This window comes from Xiphophorus couchianus, chromosome 12 (genome assembly GCF_001444195.1).
Source record: "Xiphophorus couchianus chromosome 12, X_couchianus-1.0, whole genome shotgun sequence".
NCBI classification, from domain to species: Eukaryota; Metazoa; Chordata; class Actinopteri; order Cyprinodontiformes; family Poeciliidae; genus Xiphophorus; species Xiphophorus couchianus.
In genome coordinates, this window is record NC_040239.1 from 15,815,634 (window position 1) to 15,841,693 (window position 26,060).

Here is a 26,060-nt window from a genome sequence, read left to right on the forward strand (position 1 = left end):
ATCTCAGAATTCTGACTTTAAACTCAGAATTCTGACTTTAATCTTAGAATTCTGACTTTAATCTTAGTATTCTGACTTTAAACTCAGAATTCTGACTTTAAACTCAGAATTCTGACTTTAATCTCAGAATTCTGACTTTAAACTCAGAATTCTGACTTTAATCTTACAACAATACACCAATGTGGAAAACTCGCAACGAGACAGCTACATGTCCTACAAAGTAATTTGTACATCTCAGCAAGACTCACGTTGTTTGAGCTCTTTCGACCGAAATGGAAACAATAACAGCGACCAACTTCAATAAATTATTCTTTTTTTTTTTTAACTATCATTTCCCACAGTACCTAAACGCACCATGACACTCCTGTCGTCACGCGGTCAATGACATCACGCAAACCGTAAGTGACGCAGAGGGTTCAAAACACGTTATAAACGTAACCGGCTTTTTCTGAGCTTCATCTTCACCACACCAAGTTGCAGCCGTCCAGAAAGAACTACTGTCATCCCCCGGGTTGCTATAGAAACAGTTGTCTTTAATTTGTCCATGGTTTCACTCTCTTCAGGATCTGTTAGTGGCTGATGAAGGTAGTTAGCACCGCTAGCATAGCTGGTGAACTTTCATCATCATCTCTGCTCAGTGACTGAGGTTCAACTTTAACCAGCTTGCGGGAGGCACCTCGGTAGGAAAAGCTGACTCAGACTCGGGCGCTGGAGCTTAACTTCAAAATAAATGTACATAAATATATTGTTTTCTCATAGCAGTGTGCTAGCCGTTAAAACCGTTCCAGTTGGAACAGCCAGGCTCACTTCCTTGTGCCGTGTTCGAGGTCATTCTGTAGCCCCATCTAAAGCAGCTGTTTCCGGGATACAAAACATGAAGAGCCTCCCGTACTTCTGCCGAGGAGAGGTCGTTCAAGGATTTGGAAGAGGAAGCAAAGAACTCGGAATTCCCACGGGTGAGGCAAGAAACGGGCACCAAACTATGAGGTTACCAGTTAGATAATATGATACATAACTGTCTACGTAAATAACGTAAAGTCTATGGTAACAGATTCTTTACTGATTCTCGGAATTATGCAGAGGCTGGAACGTAACGTAACAAGTCCAGCTAAGTGGTTTGGTACGTCACCGGATCAGCAATTTATGCTTTACGTGAGCGTTATTCGCAACAATCATTATGAATTTGTACGTAAACGGAGCTAATCTTTTTACGTAGGTATGTGAGTTGCGTAACGGAACTTGACTGATGCTAAGAGCGCAGCTGTTGACTCAGTATGTCCGTGTGATTCTGTCCACAATGTGAAGTCGTGTTTTATGTAACCTGACATAAATAGAGGAATTGAGCAGCCGGACACAGATCAATACAGGAGAAATAAAGAAATGTATATGGAGATCCTCGGGTTGGTAGCAAAGGCACTTTTCTTCTTATAACTTTTACTTTATCCATTTTATCTGTTGGAGCTATTTATTCTTTATTTCTTTATGCATTTGAATTTTGTTAGTTTATTTTTACATTTCTAGTTTTTGTATTATTTGCAGGTTAATAATTGTCAATTCTATTTATCTTTTGTTTTTATTATTTGTTCTTATTTATTTGTTTTCTAAAGACAGGAAGTGAGGTGGATCAATCCACTTTCTATAAGTGTAGGGGCCTGGTAAAGACAAGCAGGCATTTGGGTTTGGGCAGAAGTAGACAGGAGCAACAAAGGAAAGTTTGAACTTTTCAGTGTTTTGCTGAAAAGGAAAATAAAAGCAACCAAGATAATCAACAAGTTTGGACATTAAACTTCTTGTGCCTGCGTGAAGAATCTGGACCCCAGTACCTCATAGTGGCGGATGGAACTTTTTATTGGATGTTTGGTTTGACAAACAATCGCCACTACATTATCCATCGTGTCCATTTTTATCAGGAGTGAATAATGCCAGCGAACCAAACAAGTGTGCATTGTTTCAAAACATGATTCAGAATTTAACAATAGTCACCAAATAATATGGCCATACAAAATACTTGCAGCTAAAATGTGTTAAATATCAAATGTAAAAATTAATTAACATTACAGAGGTAGTACTCTTGAATACATCGTTAATTGAAGAAACTAAAAAATCATCCCTTTTATGTGTAAGTATATTCAGTAACATAACGTGTGAATGTTTTTATTGTTAAATAATAAGCCAGTTCAGATTTTGTGAAAAGTAATTTTCCAAACTTTCTCCAACAGAGATGAACTTTTTGGTTTCACAAACGAAGCAGGTTTAATCTACCAAAATAAACCTTTTTAAAAGAGTCTAATTAGATAGTCTTCTGTTTTTGAAACACTTCAGATAACCTAGTTAATAGAACTTGGATGTAATTACACAACAAAATGATTCAAATTCAGATGTGCTGTGTGACATGCCTATTTATTTGTTTTATCTGGTGCTGCATTGTCAAGGTCAGAATAAATTCTCTAAAGTAAATAAATCTAAGCAGAGTCTAAGCAGAGTTGCAAATATTGTCTTTTTTGATCAGCTTTAGTTTTATCATATAAAAAGGGGGGGAAAAAACATAATATAATAAATCAGTTGTTCCCTTCTAAAAATAACCAATTCAGTCACTTACAACTTAGAGCATTTATCGTCTTGCTTACCTCTGCCTCTTTCTTTACTTTTGCCTGGTTTTTTGGTTTTTATTCCTCTTTTCTCCTTCTGTCTCTTATGTTGGGATTTACAGCCAACTTCCCGGATTCGGTGGTGGACAATCTTCCAGCAGACATCAGCACAGGAATCTATTATGGCTGGGCATGTATCGGGAATGGTGACGTTCACAAAATGGTGATGAGCATCGGCTGGAACCCGTATTACAAAAACACAAAGAAGTCCATGGTAAGGGCAAGTTGGGTGGCTTTCATTTCAGTCATAAAACTCATCCTCACTTTAAACCTGTTTGGTTGGCTGATGGTATTTGTAATCTCTTCCGTTGACACCTTTAATCGTCCCTGGGTGACAAGATCTGAAAAGTTATCTGAACAGAAACTAAAGCCCTGTGCTATGCATTTGACCTAACATGGCTTCAGGAAATAAAGTTACTCAAGTTTTTGCATTGAATTGGACAGATATGTGTTCACGGCATCACACACCTGCTTGTATCAGGGTCGTTTTGCTCTGCTAAAAGGAAAACTCCAGATGGAATTGTGATTAATTGAGCATTTCAATACATTTTGGCAAATTATCTGCTTTTGAAATTCATGTACATGTGTTTGGGGTTCTAGGAGACGCACATCATTCACAAATTCAAAGAAGACTTTTATGGACAGACTCTGAGTGTCGTTCTGGTGAGCTACATCCGCTCAGAGAAGAGCTTTCCCTCACTCGGTATGCTGTCATCTGTGTTTTTCGAAACTGGAATATGAAAGTCATATTCATGCATTTGTACTTTAGTGAAAGAAACAAATCAAAGTGCCAGCAACACAGTTTCTTCCCTTTTCTTGTGCTATTTATCTCCTGACGCACAAACTGCCTTTTTGTCCTTGCTGACAGAGGATCTCATAGCGGCCATCAACAGTGACATCGAGGAGGCCAAGGTTCAGCTGGAGCTCCCGGAGCACAGCAAACTGAAAGAAGACAACTTCTTCACCAGCACGACCAACTCGTCTCCGGTCTCTTCCTCGTCCGCTGCATCCACGTCTCAGAGCATCATCAATGGTCACTGATGGCTGGCAGAGAGGGCAGCGCTTTGTGCCCTGAGTACGTTTCTGTTTACATGTACAGCCTTATTATAAAATCTGTCAGTTGTCACATAAACAGTCAACCTCTGTGTCTTTTCACGTGGTTCTGTGTTAAAACGCTATTTTCTGGCATCAGTTGTTAAACTGCACACAGCCTGAACTGTATATATTCTTGCAATATTATCTGGACCTTCTGTATATTTTGAATCTTTTAGTAGAGAGGACAAATAAAAGTCACTGATCAGATGTTTTTTTTTTTTAAATTAAATGAACCATAAACGTAAAAAAAAGATAACTCATTATCTTCATATACCTAAGTCAGCATTGCAGCATCATTGTCCATAAAAGATAATATTGCGTAGTTCATCACCATCAAAACTATAATTAAGTTGCAACTTATGTAACCTTCATGATGAGTTTTACTATTTCATGCTGCCAACACCGTCTGCTGCAGTGTTTCTGTTGGAGAAACACTGCAGAAACTGTTTCTATCTGTCTGAAATCCTACATTTAACCAGATTTGGTCGAAGCAGAATACACAAAGACGTTTTAAGAAGTTATACCACATACCACTGCAGGATTTGAATTTGTTGATGCTTGATATCAAGGTCTTGGTTTTATCAGCCAAGGTGATGAACGATTTGGGGAAAAACACTAAGCTTGAATGACTAAGCATTTTTTTCCCCCTTTTTATTAGTTATAGTCAAGCATTTTTGAATGATTAGACTAAAAAATGTTATGTATTTAATGTGTATATACAGCAAAAGCCTTACAAGTTTATGAACATGATTTATTTTTATATAATCGTATGTGAAAGTTGGAAACAGACAAACTATTGCCCTTTAAAAAATATTCAGTTTTTGTGAATGTGTTAAAAGCCCTTGAAGGAGTATTTTCTTTTTACTGTTTTTTTTAAATTTGAGATAACAGGAAACTGTGGATGTGAAGTTTTTACATTCTCTGTAAAGCCTGTTGTAATTGCTGGAAACCTGCATCTGTAATTTTGTAGGTCTATTTAATTCATTAAAGCCTTTCTGAGGCCTGAAATTATTATCCTGTGTCATAAATGTTGTCGTCTTGCATTATAAAATATGATGTACTAACCAAAGGCACTTGGTTTCTTTTAATTATTGCTTTTAAATTAATTTTGTTTTAATCAGAGTCCAATATTTAATTAAAGTTATCTAAAGTGTCTTGACATTTATCTCAGAAATTGAGAAAGAAACACGTTTATCATCTCATCTGTTGCAGCAATTTTCTGGAGTTCCCACAAGAAGTAGGGTTAGTAAGACAGATTGAAAGGCTCAAAAACATAATGCAATAGATTACTTGTTTCCTTCTAAAAAAAATTTTGCAAATTCAGCCACTTACAACCTATAAAATTTATCTTCTTGCTTACTTTTGCCTGTTTCTTTGGTTTTTATTCCTCTTTTCTCCTTCTGTCTCTTATGTTGGGATTTACAGCCAACTTCCTGGATTCGGTGGTGGACAATCTTCCAGCAGACATCAGCACAGGAATCTATTATGGCTGGGTGTTTACCAAATGGTGATGAGTATCTGCTGTAACCCGTACTACAAAAAGACAAAGAAGTACATGGTTAGTTGAAGTTGGGTGGCTTTTATTTCAGTCATAAAATTCATCCTCACTTTAATCATGTTTGGTTTTGCCAGCCAATCGAACAGGTTTAGTGTCTTTTACAACCGAACCACAGCTTTTAGAAACCGGTTTCTTCAGTTGAAACTATTAATGTTCCCTTGGGTACAAGATGTACTCATAGTTTAGGGACGTCGCATTCCTCACAGTAAACAAGAACAAATCAAAAACCCTGAGCTGCACAGTTGACCTGGAACATGGCTCCAGGTTATTTTTCTATGTCTGAATTGAGTTGGGCAGATACAGTATGTGTTTGTACCATCACACATGGAGATCAAAGAAACATGAAAACTATTTAATTTGACTTCTGAAAATGATTTCTTATTTTAAAGATGAAATATAAATGTTATTTTTGATCTGTCTGTCTATTCTTTCTATCTATCTATCTATCTATCTATCTATCTGTCTGTCTGTCTGTCTGTCTGTCTGTCTGTCTATTGTATTATATTTATTTATCTTTGTGGCATATATTCTGTGAGGCTAATAAAGAACAATCTTCGTCATCAGGCTGGTTCTAACTTGCCTGCCTGATGAAGAAGAACAAGCTGATTAATGTGATGAATGACTTTTGGAAAAAAACACAAAGTTTGAATGACCAAGCATTGTTTCCTTTTTATTAGTTATAGTCAAACAGTTGTTGATGATTAGACTGTATCTGGTGTGTGCTTAAAGCAAAAGCCTTATGTTTATGAACATACATTTCTTTTACATAATCGTATTTCAATCTGGAGAGACTCAGACGGAGATAAGAAGACAATTAGAAGAGTTTATTGACAAACAGAATTTAAAGTCTTTGGCGCTCGGGCCCCGGCTGAGGATAACGGTTATCGCAGCGTTAGCGATAGGCTTCAGATGAGCATCCCCGATGCTGTTAGGAACGTCATCCCCCAGGGCCCGGCACTGGTGGTGGAGGTTGAAGGAGGGTGCGGGCCTCAGGACCGGGCGAATGGAGGAGAAGGGGTGGTGGTGGGTTGAGCTCGGCTGGAGAGCGAAGGACGCCATGAATGAAGGTCCTTATCAGCTGGGACTTGGTCGATGATTGGACGTAACGTGGCTTGGTCCAGCGTTGATAGGTCGACGATTGTGGGCAGGTCGCTTCAATTAACGGTCCCGGTGGGGATGAAAGAGTCTTCCAGTTTGAATTTGCGCCTAGGCTTCATATCAAAGTTGTACAACAGATATACTATTTCCCATTTAGAAATATTTCAGTTTTCTTTTTACTGTGTTCTTCTTACTTCAGAAAATATGACAGATTAAGCAAAAGCGCATGATTGCTTTTTATTATTGTTTTTATATTGTTTTAATCGCGGTTGAACATTTGATTTAATTAATGTAATTTATTCAATTTATTTAATTTATGTCTATCATATCATCTGTTGTAGCAATTTTCTTGAGTTCCTGCAAGAAGTAGGGCTACTGAATCAGACTGAAAGGCTCAATCCTTTCTGTTTCTGTTTTAATTTCCCGTCATGCTGTCATTAATTGCTAGTGGTGACTGGCATGTCTTAAAATGCAACTAAATAATAGGGGAGTGACGTATGAAAAGAAAAACTGTAACTGTGGGGAAAAAAAATCTTCCAGCTACAGCTTTAGTTATTTGTCAGTCAGTTTACGTTGTAGCCTAAACAAACCAGGGAAAAGGTTTAAATAGCCTTTAAAAGATCCAAACATCTCAGGGTCACATGCCAGACTGCACCTCAGAGGGAATTTTACTTTAAATTTTTAGTCACAGCTAAATAAAAGCTGAGCTGCATTGTTACAGCTAAAAGCAGATGGAGCTGCTTGCTATCACACTTGATTTTCAGAACTTTGACTTTAGTCCGACTTCCCTGCTCACAGAGCCAGTAGCCCAACAGCTTTCTACTGGGGCAGCTGGTTTCTCTGCTTATAGTAGAGAAACCATATCAACCAGATCACATATACTTAATCTTTGATACAACCTTCATCCTTTCTTTCTCTCCCCATCTCCTGTCTTATTACTGAATATTTAAATATATGTAAAATATAAGACCGAGGAAAAAAAACAACTTTATTCACCCACAACAAAATACATTTCTTTACTGAGCTCTGGACTTAACTTTTCTTAAAACATCCAACCAAACAAGAAGTCTCTGTAATCTTCTAAGCATTTATTCATAACTTAAAACAGTTTACATGCAGTTTGACCCTGCAGGGAGGTTGTCTGGTATCTCAAATGATATTCACAAAGACATTTAAGAAGCTACATCTGACTGACAAAGCTACTTATGACTTATTGACACACACTTGTATAACACACCTTGATCTAGCTTAATGTGGTGCAGTTTCTTATATTCTTCTTGAATATGTTTCCTGATTTACTGTGTGTAAAACTACCAAGCAATCTGAGTCCTGAGCTGGAAAATAACACTGCATGTTAGCAGAAAATGTTGTGAACAGTGAGGATTAGTGGTTAACTTCAAGTTGAAGTTTTAATATAGTTAATGGGACTTTTGAACATTTATTTGTGCACCGCCTGATAAATAACCGTGTAAATGTCACAGCAGCGAGGAGAACCCTACTGAGGCAACACTGTGTCAGCTTTGTATCTTACAAAGAAGAACCAGGGCATCACACGATGCTTCCTTACAGCTGAGACTAACATTGAAAAAAAAAATCCACATTAATTTGAGAAGCAATAAATCTATATATTCTATATATATTCCTTTATTGATCAGGTAAACCCCGTTGAGATCTAGATCTCATTTTCAAGAGGGACCTGGGCAAAAAATTTGCAATACATAACAACATAACAATCTAATGAAAACAGGGATACTTGTACAAAAACTAACCCCAAAAGTAAAAACATAGGGCTGGACATGGGTCAGAATGACTGAATATTTATAATTTTGTGGGGGAACCAGCAGCAGGCTGGTGACTACAAAAAGCCTAAGACTCCTGGGCAACTTGCTGAGACACATTTACTCACATTAGTTGCAGTGTATGTTTATATTGGACCCTGAATGGATAAGGTTAAGGTTAAGGTAATTTTATTTATATAGCAGATTTTCAGCAACAAGGCAATAGAAAGTGCTTTACAGGAATTAAAAGGAAATACAAACAAAATAACAAACCAAAGGAAAGAGCAAAAGAAGAAAAATAATCTATTGTTGATCTAAAGTATGTAAACTAGATATTCCTATGTAGGGTTGGTAGATAAGTATAAGTAAGTATAATCTGGTCTAATTCCTTTTCTGGTTTGGAAGAATAGGAGTCTAAAACGTAGTTGCTAAGGTAGTTTTTTCTGGATTGTAAGTTTGTTCTAATCCCTGTTCTGGGTTGCTAGATAAGTCTTAGTAAGTATTTTTTTGGACTTCCTATGTATGCTCTAAATCTGTAAAAGTAATGAGTAGTCCACAGTTTCTAAGTAATAATAAAAACTAAATGTTCCTGTTCTGGAAGATTTATTTCTGGATTCTAAATTCCTTCTAATTTCTTTTCTGGGTTGCAATAATAGGAGTATCTCTGCATAAAAATCTAAAAATTAATCTAATATTGGTCTAAATAGTGAGTACTCCACAGTTTCTAACAAAATAAAATAAAAAGAGGAAATGACACATTAGGGCACATGGCAACATTCAGACAAAACAAAGACATGAGTGAAGGCGGTGACATCACAGGGCCATGAAACCACGTTGCTCAGCCTCTCAGCAAAGTCCGATAAGATGTTGTTATCAAGGAATGATGTCCTTGGGAGCGCTCATCTCCACAGCTGCATGGATAACAGGAGGGGATGAGATGGGAAGGAGCATTATGTTTACATATCTTCAAAGAGATTGGAAATGTGCAGCCCTTCCAAGGCAACACAGGAAAAGCCAATTCAGATACAGAATGTCTTAGGTTGGGTAGATTATAAATTTCAATCTTCCCTAAAGTCTCTCCGATACATCTCAGTTCCCAATTATCCAAATTAGTTTGGTCGTTCCTCTGAGCCGAAACTAGCAACTTCTGCAAGATTGATTCCATTCCGTAGTGAGTTTTAGAGTCCTCAGCTGGGCTGCGAGTCTCAGCAAGACTCGCATCCAACTTGTGTCTCTGTCCACACCAACAGTCTGAGTGTTCGCTAGTTCGGCCAAGTCCATCACAAATTTGTCGATAAGCCAGGTATCCGCAAGCTCCAAACAGTAGAAATCCTGTTATCATGAATAAATCCATGGTGTATCCCGCTGGGTGTGTCCAAGAGGGCTCTCCTGTGCCCAGTCTTCTCGTCGAGAAAATTTGATCAATTGCATAAGATAAAAATCCACAGAAGAAATTTGTATTCCTTAAAAAATAAATCTAAACCGTTAATGCTAATGTTTTTGTTAGAAAAAAAAGAGGAAATAGGAAAAACCAACATATTTTATTAGTTATGACTGTTGTTATGTACAATTTAGTTTCTGTTACCATGGAGCTACCATCACCATTTACATCCAGCTTGGTGTTATCACAGGAAACAAGTCTGACAGACGAGTGAATCCCACCGTCTCTCTACTGTCACACTAACTAGTCACAACCTGAAAATTTAAAATGAAGGCCCAGACTTATAGGGATCACATGTAAGCAAAAAACGTAAAAATACAAACATGACAGGAAACATGTCGAAGAAACCTCTGAATTTTAAAGACAAAAATTACACTTTTAGTCATCATCTTTCAATAAATAGAAAGATATTACCCTGCTTCAACCATAAAATGTGCTAATAATCTTAGTTAAGATCACAGAGAAAAATCATTTGACTTAATTACATTGATGTATCGGTTAAGGCACTTAAACAAGAAACATATTCACAAACATAATCATAAGCAAAATCTACCACTTTAAAATAAGACAGCCCTCACAAATAATTCTTTAATTGCATCATTAATTAGGCTGTTAAAGCTTCATAAATAATAATAATAAGCTGTTATAAATGAGACTTCTCATAAACTCAGAATAATTATTTAGCAAGGCACTTTCCACCTTTATTGTCTGTCATTTTTAAAAATAATACACAATAATTCTCTATTAATGGTTTATAGTGTTCATAGCGTCACTAATAAAACGTTATTACTTGCTAATAATTAATTTATTAAGGCTGTCTTATTGTAAAGTGGTACCAAAAATAGGCGTGAATAACATTTTTGCACAGCTATTTTTTCATGTTTTTGCTTCATCTGTATGAGTAGCTCTCATCGTCATATTCCAGCTCGACATCATCATCATCCAGAAGGCCGTACTTAAATTTCCGATACACCGTTCCGTCTTTACTCATGTACACGATGTCTTCGTCGTCGTACTCCTCATCGTTCCCACACTCTGTGATTCTGTCGCTGTATTCCCCAAAGGAGGAAGTGGTGGGCTGCGGTGGACTAACATCGTTCATGTTCAGTTTCTGATACCCCCCCTCCTTGGTTTTGGACTTGATGGCGAAACACTTGGAGCGGGCGGAGAGCAAAACAAAGATCCCTCCACCCAGAACAACGATACTCATGACGCAGGCCATGACGTTGAACCTGGCACTGCTCTCTAAATCCTCAGCTGACCTCATGACAAAGTTGACACCGAGGATACACCGCACTGAAAAAAAGAGAAGATACATATTTATAAGATTACTTTAGATAATGCAACCTGCAGCTTAGCATCGGTTCTTAACATATTTTATTAGCAATGACAGAAAATAATGATGTTTTATCACATTTCGACAACAAATGTTCCGTTGGGTTTGGACAGGACTCCCTGCAGGCCAGACAGATTATTTCATGTCATCTGTCCCATATATTTATGGTCATGCTGGAACAAGAAGGTGACATCCTCAAACTGTTCCCACAAATTCGGGAATATATACAGTACAGACCAAAGGTTTGGACACACAGTTGTGTCCAAACTTTTGGTCTGCACTGTAGCTGCGCAAAATGTCATGTTGTGCTGAAGGATTAGGAGCTACTTTCACTTTTACTAAGCAGCTGCACCCAATTCCTGAAAAGCAGGTCTACTGTATCTAATGTTACACTAGACGGAAAATTGGTTTCCTAGCCACTGCCAAGCCCAGATTTGTCCTTTGGATTGCCAAAGAAGAGTGATTTATTACGTCACTACACATCTTTACTGCTCCAGAGTTCAGTAAGGGTGTTCTTTATCCCACTGCTCTCAATCCTTTGCACTGAGCTTGATTTAGGAATATTTAGTAGCATCTAACTGATTTTAGATGGAAGCAGTCAGCATGTCTAGATGGGTTTATACTTGTGACCATGGAAGGGACTGGAACACTTTAAGTCACTTATTTTTTATGGGTGACCCAATATTTTTTGCAATATAGTGAACTTATGGAACTTAAGTTATATTTGTTTAAGATTCAAGAAGGTTCTGCAGCCTTAGAAGAAATGAATTTATATTAAAGTGTTAAAATTACTTGCTGTATTATAAAGGTCGCTGACCCCTAGTCAAAGCCAACAGAGTTATTTAACCTGCTCATGGAAAGAAAGTAAAAGTTTGACAATATTTCAAAACCCAGAATAAAACAACAGGCAATGTCTTTGAAAAGATTCTACAAAAGGGTGCTTGGGCTGGTTTCCTTTTAGTGATCAAATCATAAAATGCTGCTGCTCAAAACTTGTTATGAATGACTTAAGCAGCAGCAGAGAGAACAGCACCTCTCTGTTCTTGTAGACATAAAACTTTCTGTTGCGTCTTAACAGAAAGTATCCTTGTTTCTGTCAAGTAAAACCAGTTTTGTCTGTCAGTTAAATGACACCGTTAAAACCGGTCAACCTTGACAGGTTTTACTATCAAGTAAAACCGTCTGTTCCTAACAATTTACGTCTGTCAAGTAAAACCTGTCATACTTTTTGTCAGAAAGTATCAGGTTTCTAGGGGTGTCATGTTAAAAAAGTAAATTGCTGAAAGAATTACTTATTGACATTGCAAACAGCTGTTTTGCTGTGAAATAAAACTTAAAACACTCACTTGGAAAAACCTTTTAAATGAATACAGTAAGTTGTAAAAGCGCTGCAAGTGGAAATCATGTTAAAGGGGCAACATGATTTCCACTCAAAAAATCCAGTTTATGATTAAAAATGTTTCTATTCGAGAGAGTCACGTGGGCAGGCGAACAAGATGGCAGCTGGCTAACGGCTCTCCGTTTCCCGACATGTAATTAGACGACGATACTGTAGTACGGGGCTCTTATTTGATACCGTTCTCAGCAAGTGAGGGAGCAGTATAGGCTTGTGGACTTCTTTTTGGGGAAAAAAGTACTTTAATCCTGCAATGGCCGCAACGAAACACTCAAAGAGTATAGGCCGCATGTTGACCCGTCACAGCCCTTCACATGAGGAAGAACAGGGGGAAACACCTCCTCCTCCTAATATAACGAATTTGTTCTCGGAAGTGGTTAAAATGAGTAGCATGCTACAAAGCGTAGCTGCTGATGTCTCCACAATAAAGCAGACGACGTCGGAACTGAATGCAGCGGTGGCTGCAATGCAAGAAAGGCTAACGGAGGCTGAAACACGTATCTCCCGCTTGGAGGACACTTCGGAGCGGCTGCGCACCGCAGTTGGTGAGAGAAGCAAGCTAATGGAAGCCATGCTGGACCGCATGCAAGCTCTCGAAAATCACAGTAAGAGGAATAATGTGAGAGTTATTGGGTTGAAAGAGACTATCGGTACTGATGGGACACTTTTGAGCTGTGTTCGGAAGATGTTAATCGAGGGTCTTGGAGTTCGCGATGACGCCGAGTTCGAGATTGAACGAGCCCACCGGGTCTTCGCACCGTTACCCGACCCGAATCGAGCCCCGAGACCGGTTCTTATTCGATTCCTGAGGCAATCAGCGAGGGATAAAGTGATTATGGCAGCTAAGGAGAAGCGCGGGTTTGAGTGGCAAGGATGCAGGCTATCAGTGTTTCCAGATATGTCTAAAGAACTGGCGGAGAAGAGGAAGGCTTTCACCGCAGTGAAAAAGAAGCTAAATACACCCTGGCGTTTCCAGCCACGCTGCGCGTGAGGTGGAAGGGCAAAAACATAAGTTTCAGCTCGGCGAAAGCAGCAGAGAAGTTTTTCAATGAGGAGAGCCGGGAGGAGAACGAGCAGGGGGAGGACACCCCAAATTCAACTGATTGATGTAATTCCTAGGAGCCCATAGAAGATGTTGTGTCTGACTGTTGGGAGGCGGACCTCGCCACCTGTCATCATGAACAGAGAGAAGCAGAGTCCACGGACCTGATAAGGTTTTTTCTCTTAGTTATTCTTTCTTTTTCTTTTTCAGCTGCGGTAGACAGCAGCAATAGAGTAGGTTTTAAGTTTGTTTTTTATGTTGTTTCTATCCCTTTACATGACGGGAATGTTTATTGCCCATGTAAATTGTTTTCATTTTGGCTGGGTGCACTCACAGAGTAGGTTGGGGATCAGGGGACCGGGGTATAGATATATCAGTTCAGAGTGTTTTGTTACAGGTTTAAAACGTGTATCAATCTATAATCTGCAATGACTGGGAAGTATATAAAATTCACATCTTGGAATATTAATGGATGCAGAAATCCAGCCAAAAGGCGCAAAATATTGGCGTATTTAAAGACGAATCAAACCGATATAATATTTCTCCAAGAAACTCACCTAAATGAGGGGGAAGAGTCCAAGTTTAAGATGGGTTGGGTAGGACATATTTTTCATAGCTCTCACTCGAGTGCTCGCAATGGAGTAATTATCCTTATTAAGAAAAATATTCAGTTTTCATTGATAAAACAAGCTAAGGATACAGAGGGAAGAATAGTTTGCGTCGAAGCAATGCTGGAAGGGGTAAAGGTCATACCAGAGTACGCGCCCATATACGCGCCCAATAAGGAGGACCCTAATTTTTTCCACAAAATAAATAGTATATTGGGGGATATGGAAGGACAAATAATATTAGCAGGGGACTTTAATGAAGTTATGGATCCTATACTTGATAAAAGCGCACCAAAAGGTTCACTTAGCTCTAAAGGAAGAGATGCAGTCCATATGTTAAAGGAAGATTTGGGTCTAGTAGATGTTTGGAGGTTAATCAATCCGTCTAAAAGAGAGTACACATTTTATTCTCATTGTCACAAATCCTATTCTAGGATCGATCTGTTTTTGGTTTCAAAACTTATAGTAAATAATGTGCGGAGTTGTGATATTAAAACTATTGCACTCACTGACCATGCATGCATCTACGGAATTATGCATAAGATTAGGACTGGGGAATATAAGAGGTTCAAGATGGAGAATGAATGTCTCGATTTTACAGGACAAACTTTTTAAAGAACAGTTGGGGCAGGACCTGAGATACTTTTTTGAAATAAATATTGGCAGTACAGAGCATGTTCAATCTGCATGGGAGGCCTCTAAGGCATTTCTGAGAGGTAAACTTATAGCATACACTTCATGGAAGAAAAAAGAGAGTCTATGTAAAATTCGTAAATTGGAAAGAGAAATCAAACTTAAAGAAAGCAATTTGGCTAGGTGTTATGATGATTTACTTTATCGAGATATTTGTGGGCTTAAGTTTCAGTTAAATGAAATTTATAACAAAAAAGTGGAATATTCTCTATTCAGGTTAAAAACTTCATTTTATGAGGGAGGGGAGAAAACGGGCAAATTATTAGCAAGACAAGTTAAAAAAGAGGATTTTTTGAACACAATCCCTGCCATTAAACAAGGAGATACTTTAGTAACCTTACCAAAAGACATAAACAATGGCTTCAAACAATATTATGAAACATTGTATACATCTTCAGTGTTTAACGAGACAAACCAAAGAGAAAGTGATGCTTTTCTCTCCAAACTCAAGCTACCAAGGCTATCCCAGGAGAATGTAGAGTGGTTGGAAGCACCAATTACTGAAGAGGAGATTAGGAAGGCAATCTCAGCGATGAAGGTGGGGAAATCCCCCGGGTATGATGGTATTCCATCAGAATACTACAAGGAGTATATAGATATTCTTGCTCCAGTGTTACAAAAGGTCTATCAAGAGATCTTTGAGAGAGGACAGCTGCCTCCTACTTTTAATGAAGCTCTGATATCCTTGATTCCAAAAAAGGATAGGGATAGCACGGACCCGGCAAATTATAGGCCAATTAGCTTATTAAATGTAGACTGTAAAATATTAACCAAGGCGCTGGCTGTGCGCTTACAACAAGTCCTTCCTAGTATTATTCATCAGAATCAGACAGGCTTTATGAAAACCCGCTCCTCCTCTGATAACATTAGAAAATTGTTACATCTGATGTGGTTGAGTCAGTCAAAGGAGGAGCCAGTCGTTGCTATCTCCTTAGATGCGGAGAAGGCGTTTGATAAAGTAGAATGGAGCTTTCTTTTTTCGGCTCTCTCAAATTTTGGATTTGGACCCTCTTTTATTAAATGGGTCAAAATATTGTATAAAGAACCAAAGGCTGCTGTCATAACCAATGGCACCATTTCATCCTTTTTTAACTTATCACGGGGGACCCGTCAGGGTTGTTCTCTCAGTCCATTATTATTCATCATGTTTATTGAAACTTTAGCAGTGAGCATTAGGATAAATAAGGACATCAAAGGAATATTATGGGGACAACAAGAACACAAACTGCTTTTATATGCAGACGATATTTTATCACTTATAACACATCCGCTTACATTTTTGCCGCACCTGATGGACACTATGCAGATGTATTCGACGGTTTCAGGGTACTCAATAAATTGGGCTAAATCTGAAGCCATGCCATTATCCTCTTTATGCAATTCACACATGGTTAAAGATTTTAAATTCAAATGGGTACCTGAAGGTATGAAGTATCTTGGGATTAGGCTCAGTAGGGAGTTGGAAGCGTTACCTTCACTAAATTTTGATCCGGTGCTCTCAAAAATTAAAACAAATTTTGAAAAGTGGGGGAAGATAAAACTAACATTATGGGGTAAGATTAATGTTATAAAAATGATTACCGCCCCTCAGTTTAATTATCTGCTTATGATGCTTCCTATTACAATTCCACTTGATATTTTTAAAAGGTATGAAAATTTAATTAAACATTTTTTGTGGGAAGGTAAAAGAGCGAGAATAAAATTAGAAAAATTATATGCTCCTAAGGAAAAGGGCGGCCTAGAACTTCCAGATCTTAAGCTCGATTGCTTGTCATTTGAAATGGCAAAATTAGTTAAATATTGGGAAGGTGAGAATGGGCAGGAATGGTTACATATGGTACGGGATATATGTTTGCCGTTTGACCCTAAACACAAATTATCTCAAAAGATCGACACAACAAACCCAGTTTATGTTCATTCTTGTAAAGTTTGGTCAAAGTTACACAAACTGTTAAAGCTCCCACATCAGGTAGAGCAGTATGCATCTCTCTGGAATAATCCTGAGATATGTATTGGTAAAACACCTGTGTTTTGGAGGCAGTGGCATTCACGTGGCATATGCGTCATTGGTGATTTGTACAAAGATGGACAATTCATGTCCTTCAATGAACTTACTCACACATTTAATTTGGAAGGTAAAGCAAATTTTTGGAAATATCTACAGATGAGACATTGTGTTACCTCAAAATTTAAAAAGATTGTAGAAAATGATATATTGAATTATATTAAGATGCCGCGTGAACGACACACTGCCTCTCAATTTTATAAGCTGCTAAGTTGTAATCTGAGTGGTGAATCGTCAAATATTAAACTCCTATGGCAAAAAGATTTGAGAAAAGAGTATACAAAAGAAGGATGGTTGAGGGTAATGTCAGAGAGTGGTAAATATGTGAAAGAGGCCAGAAGCAAATTTATAGAGTATAAGGTGCTACATAGAAATTATCATACACCTACGAGGTTACATAGAATGAAAATAATGTCAAACAATAGGTGTTGGAAATGTAAGAAAGAAGTGAGCACATATTTGCATTGTTTTTGGGACTGCTCTCTGGTTTCACCATTTTGGATTAAAATCTTGGAGGCTCTGAGTGCATGGCTTGGCTCAGAGATCTCTCAGACTCCAGAACTGTGTTTACTGGGAGACCGATCTCAAATGCCAAACACCCCAAAAGGAGCTTTTGCAGTTGTGATGGTCGGTCTGGTGACAGCCTGCAGGATCATCTTAAGACATTGGAAGACCACAAAGTGTCCCGAGCTAAATGAGTGGATTAAATCAATGACGGATACAGCTTCTTATGAAGTCATGCTCAACAACATGGATGGGAACAGGGACATGGAATGGGATAGCTTTTGGGACTCATTGAAAAGAACTATGGCTTCGAGTAATGTATCTGGATGAAGTCTGATTTTCCCAGACAATTACCTTTCTCTCAACTACTGAATGTCTTTGAATTGACACTGTAATATACATATAATATATGACTGTACCCTGGGTATTGGGGGGCGGGGGGTGGTGCACCAGCCTTTTTTGTTTTTTTTTTTGTTCTGTATTTGTGTTTTATGTGAGATAATTTTCAGAAAATCAATAAAAAATTTGAATTACAAAAAAAAAAAAAAATGTTTCTATTCACAAATCCAGGGAAGACATTTCCATTGATAAGATGACCGTAGAGGTGATGCAGTGTGTTCTTGTTTACCGTATGATGCCTCGCAGTCGCAGCACTCTCTGGGTATTGGTTTGTCGTCAAGTGGCGTCTTCTTTCCACAGCAGCTCAAGCAGCGGCCGTCATCGGCCAGGATGTGGCTCGGGTGGCAGAGGGTGCACTGCCACATGCTGGGGCCCCAGCAGCCCTCACACGATTGGTCACAATGTCTGCAGTTTGGGTCATCATGCTTCAAATCCTGACGACAGGGGGGGGGGATTATCCCACATCTATTGCTTTTGTTTTACTTTTACATTTATTTCCTAACAATTTAACAAATATAATATTAAGTACAATATTACGTAACTGTGACATATTATTTATTATTGCAGCTGCTAAAGCCAAAAGGTAAACAAGGGTTGTTTCTGGTTTGTTAAATTATTGCATTAGTAAAATGGGGCACTACCAACTCTCTTCTGAAGACAGCTCAGTACTAAACAGATTCAGAGTGTGTGTTATTTAATCTCAGCAAAAACACAGGGATGTGGACCATTACAGGCTTACCAAGACATGGCCGTCCACTTAAACTGAGAGACTGAGACAAGAGACGATTAAATCTAAAGTGCTTTGAACTGAAATGTTCCATACAAACAAACTTGATTGATTGGTTAATCAGAGAAGCAGCCAGTAGGCACATGATAACTCTAGAAGAAGTGGAGAGATCTACAGCGCACATGGGACAATACGCAGAGAGGATAAATATCTTCTTATGAAACTTGCTCCTGTTTCGTTCATATTTTATTAATTTATTGAATTGAGTCAAATCTCTTAATTGCTTGTTGTGTTTCCGTGTTTATAATTTTGCTTGTTAGTGTGGTGTTTTCCTTCTGTTACCTTAGAGGCCGGGTAGGAGCCTATAAAACAGGGGTTGTCACAGAATCCGCCCTCAAAGGTGAAGCCGTCATAACAGGACAGACAGGACAAAGCGCCCTCATCTGGAGGAACATGGAAATTACATGAAGCACAATATCTTTGACACATGAACCGTAATTTCAAAAAGCTCAACAGTAGTACATCTTATTAAAATCTTATAACTGTTTCAGCATCTGTTCTCAGTTTAAACCCTATGTTTCATCTAAAACCAATTGTCTTTACAGAGAGATAATTGCAGCAAATGCTGATGTGTCTATGGTTTATCTCTCACCACTCATCTGGAAACACAGGAAGAGGAAATAAAACCACAGAGCATCAGAAAGCCACCGCAGCTTTTCTTTACCGTTGCAGGTCTTGCAGGTGTGGTGACACTTGTGACAGTCTGTGGACCAGATATCTTTGTAGTACCCTGGAGGGCAACTCTTCAGGCATTGCCCCCATGGCCTCATGTACACATAGCCCTCCCTACAGTTCAGACAGTGTGTGTTGCCACTGCCTACACACTGGCTGCAGGAGGGGTCACAGCGCTCACAAAGCATGGTGGTCTTGTTGCCAAAGTGGCTGAAATTGAAGGAGGATTAGTATTTAGAGTACGGTGATCAGGAAAGGGTTTTTAAAATGTTCTCTAACCTCTCAGAGCAGGTTTCAACACAGCTGCTGGCCTGTTTAAAAAATCCTGGTTTGCAGGTTTTGCAGTGTTGACTGTGATGACCAAAGCAGGACTCACAGCTGGGGTGGCACCGTTCACACACACGATCAACTTTGTCCTCGATGTAATAGCCCAGCGGACACTTCTTCACACAGGTGGTGTCTAAAGGGCGCAGCCACAGAGATGTTAAAAGTTTCCTACACTGAATGCATCCAGACGGACACCACGGCGACTCACTCAGTAGGAGCTGCGGCTCGTTGCAGCCGAGGCAGTGGTCTTTGCCTGGACCATCACAGCGGCGGCACTGTGTGTGACACCGCTGGCAATCACCGTTCAGGTCCATGTACGAGTCCATGGAGCACTGACTGTTCCACACACAGTGTCTGCTCTCATCCACACGTCTGTTGGTGTCACAGCTGAGGCAGTCGGTGGGTTCATGGCCTGAGCAGGTCAGACACGACTTGTCACAAGCTGCAGGAAGAAGAAGCCATTAGGACCTTCCAGAAGAAGTCAGCTGTATCCAAGAAAACTCATGGGAAACTTTGTGGAGGGGAAAACTATAATTTTAGCTTTATATATATATATATATATATATATACAGTATATATTATTATAGGTGGATAAGTCTCCACCTTCCCTACCTTTGCATTCATTGGTGTTCTCATCATGGTAGGTGTTGCTTGGACACCTGGCCAGACATTCCCCATAGTATCGGACCGCTTTAGGGTTGCGACACACATCGCAGTCATTCTGGTCGGGTCCGTCACATGAAGCACAGTCAGCATGACACTGCATACACTCCTGGTCATTGTCAAAGTAACCTTTAGGACACTCGTCCACACACTCAGCATCGTACAGGAAGTAATAATCTGCACATTCTGAAACAGAGAAGATAAATTATGCAATAAACAAAAGTCGGTGTAATGAAAGACGGGACAGTAATGTTCAGGTGGTTTATTGAAGAAATTTTACATTTATTTTTCCAGTTCACTCATTTAGTTTAGTAAAACGAATGACCACGATTTACCAAAAACAACACAGTTACCAACTTTCTCTTGTTTTTTAGCCTGTTTTAAATCCCTCATCATCTTTTTTTGAAGGGTCAGATCAGGTCACATCATAAATGTTTTTTAACATCTATGTGATGTTTCAGAAAAAAGAGCTAGGGTATCTAGCTAATTTAATTACATCAACTTTTAATAATGGTCTACGTTACAAAGCAAGTAACTATGTTTTTTTTGTTTTTTTTTGGTTTAATTAAATTCTGACCACATTGACCCCAAATTGTTGTGGTCTTTGTTGGAACAGCGTAATTCAATTAATTAATTAAAATTATAGAATTTTATGTAATTGTAATGAAATAGCAAAAATTATTATCTAATTTTTAAAAATCTAAGGCAAATATTTGTATAATAACTTAAATCTTATTAAGTAACACCGTCAATGCCCGTGAGATTTACAACTTCATATCCTACTCCAATTACTTTAGCTATGTTAATATTTTACTTTCAATGTCTATGGAGAAATATAAAATCAATCCAATGTAAACAGATTTAAATTACATGTCATACATTCTAATTTGATACAAGTTGTGAAACAATGAAGTCAAGTTCTTGTGTGAACTTGGTTTTTTATATATATATATAAAAAAAAGACAGAGAAATAAAAAAATATTAGTCATCTTTAAAGCTTTTAATACAATCAATCATTTGTTTTAAAAATGATTCACTTATTCCCATGTAGACACAAATCATTTTTAAAAAGTTAATTTTGTTTTTCTTTTTATTGTTTGTTTTTCTATTTTGCTGGGTTTGTTTAGAAAGATTTGTCAGAAACATGATTTTTTTGATTGTCCTCCATTTGTTTCATGTTATACTAAAATATAACGGGGTTTTATTTTTCAACTGTCTTCATTTATTTATTACTTCAAACACAATCTTAAATAATCCATTGAAAATGCAATTTTCTCTTCACTTTAAGTGTCAGCAGAACTTGGAAACTAATAAAAAGCAGCAATGTCCTTCTGTTGTTCCTACTTCGTGTTTTCATTTAGCTGTGTTCGTGTTTTCTCAATTTAGACTCTTTGCTGTTGAGAAAGCAGACGGAGAAGTTTCTAAATTTCCTGTTTTTTCTCTTTCACCTTTCTATAAGCTTCCTCTTTTCAACTATTCAGCTCTAAAGTAAATCCCTTTCAAATCAGCATGTCTGCAATCCTTTTCACCACATTCTCCATTCCTACTTACTCTTGCAGAGGCCATCCTGACTGCACTCGCTACAGTGCTGTGGGCAGCGCAGGCACTCTTTGCTGTTGTCATAGTAGCCCTTTGGACAGGAGGACAAGCAGGAGTTGTCCAGCAACAGAAAGCGTCTCTCACAGCTCAAACAGTTGGAAGAACGTTCTTTGCAGGATCCACACTCCGGGGCACATTGGTGGCATTCTTCACCCTGTGGGAACCCTCTGAGGACGAGGCAGAGAGAGGCCCAAACCACTGAGTGACTGCTAGCAGCGACATGCTGTGTGATTTGTGCAAATAGTAAAACAGGAGATGAGAGGGACGGCACCTCTGACACTCCACCACGCAGGTTCCATTTTGCAGATAAAGTCCTGTAAGACATCGCTGACAGGCTTGGGCTTCCTGACACACGACACACCCGCTCAGGCAGGGATCACACTGTCCAGATGTCTTGTTGCCAAATGTACCAGATGGACAACGAGACACGCAAGTGTGATTCAGAGTCAGAAAATGTTCTAAAGGCAAAGAAAAAACACAAATTACGTCAATCATACAAAAGAGGGCATTGAGCCAGTGACTCCTAATTGATACACCAGCATGTTTGCATGAGAAACATCGGAAAATACACAAGTTTGTACTAACCCATCATGGGAACACTAAAAACCTATTGTACTGTATTATAGATATGTATAAAGTTCATTAAAAAGCTTAATGTTTGCTTGCTTTGTCCTTTCCAAAACCAGTTCAGATGATTGTTTGTGTTTTCCTGTTGGATCACCGCGCTGTGTTCATGCTTCTACCATCTACCTTATAGTTAATCATCCGATGTGAAGCTAAGGAAATACACACTACTCAATCATCTGCACTGCAATGCAGCAAACCAGATGGAATGATGCCGCCACCACAGGGCTTGGTTTAAAAGCTTTTACTTGACTCCATAGGCTCTTCTCATAAGTGTGGTCAAATAACTCAATCTTTGTGTGGTTTGACCATAAAACTTTTCCCAAGAAGGGAAGTGGGACTACAGAGAGCATGAGGAGCTGGAGTCCTGGCGGTTCCAATGAAGGATGTTTTCCTTCATTGGAAGGTCCTTTCAGTTTTTAAAGTTTACATTTTTGGAAAATCTGGATTTTTTTTCACCAATTTACTGGTTTCTGTAGTTCCAGGTGATGTCAGCCCACCCAGGGCCTTTGTTGTCATTTGGCAGCTTCTACTTACTTGGACTTTGAATAGAGGAAAGGTTACAGAAGGATTAACTGAAGTAAAAGCCCTTATTTGAAAACATTTGTGTAATTTATCATTTCTTTTGAAGGAAAGAAAACAAGGAAAAAAGAATTGATTAAAATCAGAAATCGGATTTTGCATAAAAGAAAAAGAAAAAAAATAAAGATTGTACTTTTAAGCCAGGTTGCTCAGTTCTAATAAGGTTTTTGATGGATAGAAAAAGCGTGTTGGTTGATTTACTAGAGTTGCAGCTGCTGCAACTTTCCTTCCTTGCAGCAAAGCAGTTCTTACAGGAGGAGTGACACAGTTCACATTTGCCTTGACCTGATGCAAACAGAGAATAGAAAGCAGAGTAATCATTTCCAAATTCATTTTGGTTTGAAGAACAAAGCTAATAGCAGTTTCATATTTCAAAGTGACTAGATTTTGAATATTATTTAGTATAATGGCTAAATATTAACAATCTGACGCACTGTTTTTGAACTGTCCCTCAGGACAAGTAGCGAGCTGCTTCCCGTCGAGACACTCCCCATTTTTCAGAGTGAAGCCGTCTTCACAGGAGTCACAGCTGTCAGATCCGGGCCCTCCACAGGAGCGACACTCTCTGTGACAAGGTTCACATTCCTGACTTTCCTTATCCATGAAGTATCCTTCCTGGCAATGATCCACACACTCTCCCTCTGGACACACAAGTGAGCATAAATTTATCTGTACCACATAAAATACATTTTGTTTCTCCAAGTCCAACATTTGGGGTTGAAATTCATTCAACAGCTGGTGACTAAAACACTTGAGATGAATAAAAACAATCAATTAAAAGTAACAACGAAATACAATTGAAGGACTGAAATATGTGTTTCTGATGTTACCAGAGACGTAGAATCCGTCTTCACACCAGTAGCACTGGGACTGGTCACAGACTCTACAGACTGGGTCATCACACGAAGAACACATCATGGTCTCCTTCACTTCATAGGTCCAGTCTGGACAGGACTGATGGCAGTCAGCGTCAAACCTGCAGCACAGGAAGTTTGGCATCAGTGTGAGAGCTTGAAGCTGGACGACGGTAATGAAGGAGCAATCCGAAGATACTCACAGATAATATCCGTCTTCACATTCCAGGCAGGCAGTTTTCTGTTTCTGATCTCCCGAATCATCTGGAAATTAAGAGAAATTGTAATAACAGATTTGTAGTCAGCGTCTTCTCCGCCCATCTTTAAGTGGGTTTATGTAACTTTGACCAACAATGGAGTGAAATCAAACCATCTTCATTTTTTTAAAGATAGCAGAAAATAATAATAATTTTCCTGTCTCGTTTCATTAAAATAAGTGCATGAATGAACGACTCTAAAATGTAGCAGCAGTAAAGCTTTAAAACAAAGTTTATTCAGATTTGTAAAAGATGTGACTAGCATCAATAATATGACTTAATAAAAGCTGAGGGTAAACACAGCAGACCAGTGGCAGTAAACTCAAAAGTTTAGTCATGAAGTTCCTACAAGAATGCTTTTAAGACAGAAATCATATTAACTGTTGATTTCAACCAAAAACTGTCTTGTAATTACTTTTATTGGCTTTCAGATTCCTGGTACAGCTGCGAAATTATTTTGAGCAAAACTGCTGACAGAAACACACATTAGAAGTTACAACATCAGCCAAGAAGTTGGTACAAAAATAGGGAAAAACTATATTTAGTAAAACTTTTTACCATGAAAAAAAAAAATATATATATATATATATATATATAACTTTCTTTTTTATTAAATTATTTCTTATGTCTTTAGTGATTTTCTTTTTACCTTTGATGGACTCAAACAGTAAAACAATGAAATGTTTGAAATAAGAAAAATCCTAATTAATGGTAATGTTAATTTGATATGGAGGAAGACGACCACAAAATCGTTATACGGGAATCATTCTTGTCTTCTGTCCTTGCATCTTTGCATAAGAACAAAATAAACTAATTTTAATGTGCTTTTTGATTGGAGACAAATTTTATTCAGATGTGAAATTGGTCAAAAAGACTCAAGAGGTTGAAGAACGCTGTTCTAAGAGTAGTTTCAGTTAATACCAGCAGGTGGCACTCTAATCTCAAGCAACAGGTTCCTGTAGAGTACGATGCATGGATCTGCTTTATTCCGTCATCACCTCAGTGTAATCATAATAATAATAAATCAAACCTTTTTGTGTGTGTATTTATGTTTGGATTGATCTGATTCTGAATGTTTTTTAAAATAGGTTTGATTTGCTGATCTTGTAAAGTACCTATTGGGATGAAATTTGATGTGAATTGGTGCTTTAATAAAAAATAACTGAATCGATTTTAATTAAGCCTTCAAAATAAATAAATAAAGTTAAGAAAGGATTTTTCCCAACTTTAAATGAATGTTCAAGGCTGGATTTTTAAAAAAAATGTCCAGGGTGAGATTATGCTACATTAAAGTTTATATTTATTTTAAGAATTGCCACACACTCTCCTTACCAGGGATAATACAAACAAACTGGAACATTGTAGCAGACCCCAATAATCATTTCAAGTGAGTTCGTGAGAGGTTGCTTTTATACAACGACCAGAGAGTGAGGTCATTTTCCCCTCAAACTAATTAATCTGAGCTGTCTATCAAAACCATTCAGCTGGTAACTCTGGAGGACCCTGACTGTCACCTCCGGATGCAACAATGTCACAACATCTTCAAGGACATAGCGAGTGAGCAGTGTGGGTAAAAGAAAAGAAATAAAGGATCAGACAGGCAGGGAGAGGAGGTAAAGGATGGCTTAAAAAGACGCTCCTGCAGATCTTCCTTTGGGGCATTAATCCTCTCAAGAAAAACCCTCTGCGACCCCCACATCCCATTCCTCTTTCTGTCTCCTTCCAGCACCCTCAACTTAACACTGCACCAGTTTGCACTTCAATGCCGTCAACAAGCCACAACCTGTGAAAGCAATTACTCATACAGGGATAGAAAGACTGGGAGAAGGGGCAGGCGGGAGGGACGGAGGTGTAGGAGAAATACTCGGGTGAGGAGCCGGAAATCGTGCCTGCAGGCTGTGTCTATGAGAGGGAGAAAATAGCGCCCGCATAAATATTAACGGTGCAAAGCAGGAGGAGGGGTGGATTTCAGCTGCCGTACACATCCTGAGGTATTGACTTGTGGAATGTGCAAGCACTCACATTTACTTTTTT

At 38.5% G+C, this 26,060-nt stretch overlaps 2 protein-coding genes across 6 annotated transcripts in view; one reads left to right on the forward strand and one right to left on the reverse strand.

Moving 5' to 3' along the window:
* The first annotated feature begins 394 nt into the window (after window positions 1–394).
* Window positions 395–4,754, forward strand: LOC114155068 (riboflavin kinase-like). Of its 3 annotated transcripts, none has more exons than XM_028034735.1 (5): window positions 395–680; window positions 760–956; window positions 2,711–2,862; window positions 3,249–3,351; window positions 3,517–4,754. In XM_028034735.1, exons 2-5 carry the CDS (start codon window positions 875–877, stop codon window positions 3,687–3,689), a joined length of 510 nt encoding a protein of 169 aa, XP_027890536.1. In that variant the 5' UTR covers window positions 395–680; window positions 760–874; the 3' UTR covers window positions 3,690–4,754. The 3 variants fall into 3 exon arrangements, with proteins under 3 accessions (XP_027890536.1, XP_027890537.1, XP_027890535.1); XM_028034736.1 differs by having other exon boundaries at window positions 763–956; XM_028034734.1 differs by having other exon boundaries at window positions 395–956.
* A 4,945-nt stretch (window positions 4,755–9,699) lies between these two features.
* Window positions 9,700–26,060, reverse strand: part of pcsk5b (proprotein convertase subtilisin/kexin type 5b) — a 98,786-nt gene continuing 82,425 nt past the window's right edge. For 2 of the 3 annotated variants that reach the window (XM_028033217.1, XM_028033216.1), the window contains exons 25-37: window positions 23,973–24,033; window positions 23,746–23,891; window positions 23,350–23,556; window positions 23,117–23,200; window positions 21,981–22,167; window positions 21,662–21,876; window positions 20,060–20,296; window positions 19,656–19,889; window positions 19,400–19,580; window positions 19,113–19,330; window positions 18,731–18,831; window positions 17,891–18,095; window positions 9,703–10,914 (exon numbers count right to left, since the gene is read on the reverse strand). In XM_028033217.1, coding sequence (XP_027889018.1) covers window positions 10,508–10,914; window positions 17,891–18,095; window positions 18,731–18,831; window positions 19,113–19,330; window positions 19,400–19,580; window positions 19,656–19,889; window positions 20,060–20,296; window positions 21,662–21,876; window positions 21,981–22,167; window positions 23,117–23,200; window positions 23,350–23,556; window positions 23,746–23,891; window positions 23,973–24,033 — 2,483 coding nt within the window. In that variant the 3' untranslated portion in view covers window positions 9,703–10,507. Of the gene's footprint in view, window positions 10,915–17,890; window positions 18,096–18,730; window positions 18,832–19,112; window positions 19,331–19,399; window positions 19,581–19,655; window positions 19,890–20,059; window positions 20,297–21,661; window positions 21,877–21,980; window positions 22,168–23,116; window positions 23,201–23,349; window positions 23,557–23,745; window positions 23,892–23,972; window positions 24,034–26,060 lie in introns of all 3 variants that reach the window. The other variant, XM_028033215.1, reaches the window with a different exon arrangement.

Bases quoted from the DNA above. Each gene is read 5' to 3' on its own strand.
- LOC114155068 (XM_028034734.1), top strand. From the start codon at position 731: ATGTACATAAATATATTGTTTTCTCATAGCAGTGTGCTAGCCGTTAAA. The intron at 2,863-3,248 runs GTAAGGGCAAGT...TTGGGGTTCTAG, and splicing joins AAAACACAAAGAAGTCCATG to GAGACGCACATCATTCACAA. The intron at 3,352-3,516 runs GTATGCTGTCAT...CCTTGCTGACAG, and splicing joins GAAGAGCTTTCCCTCACTCG to AGGATCTCATAGCGGCCATC.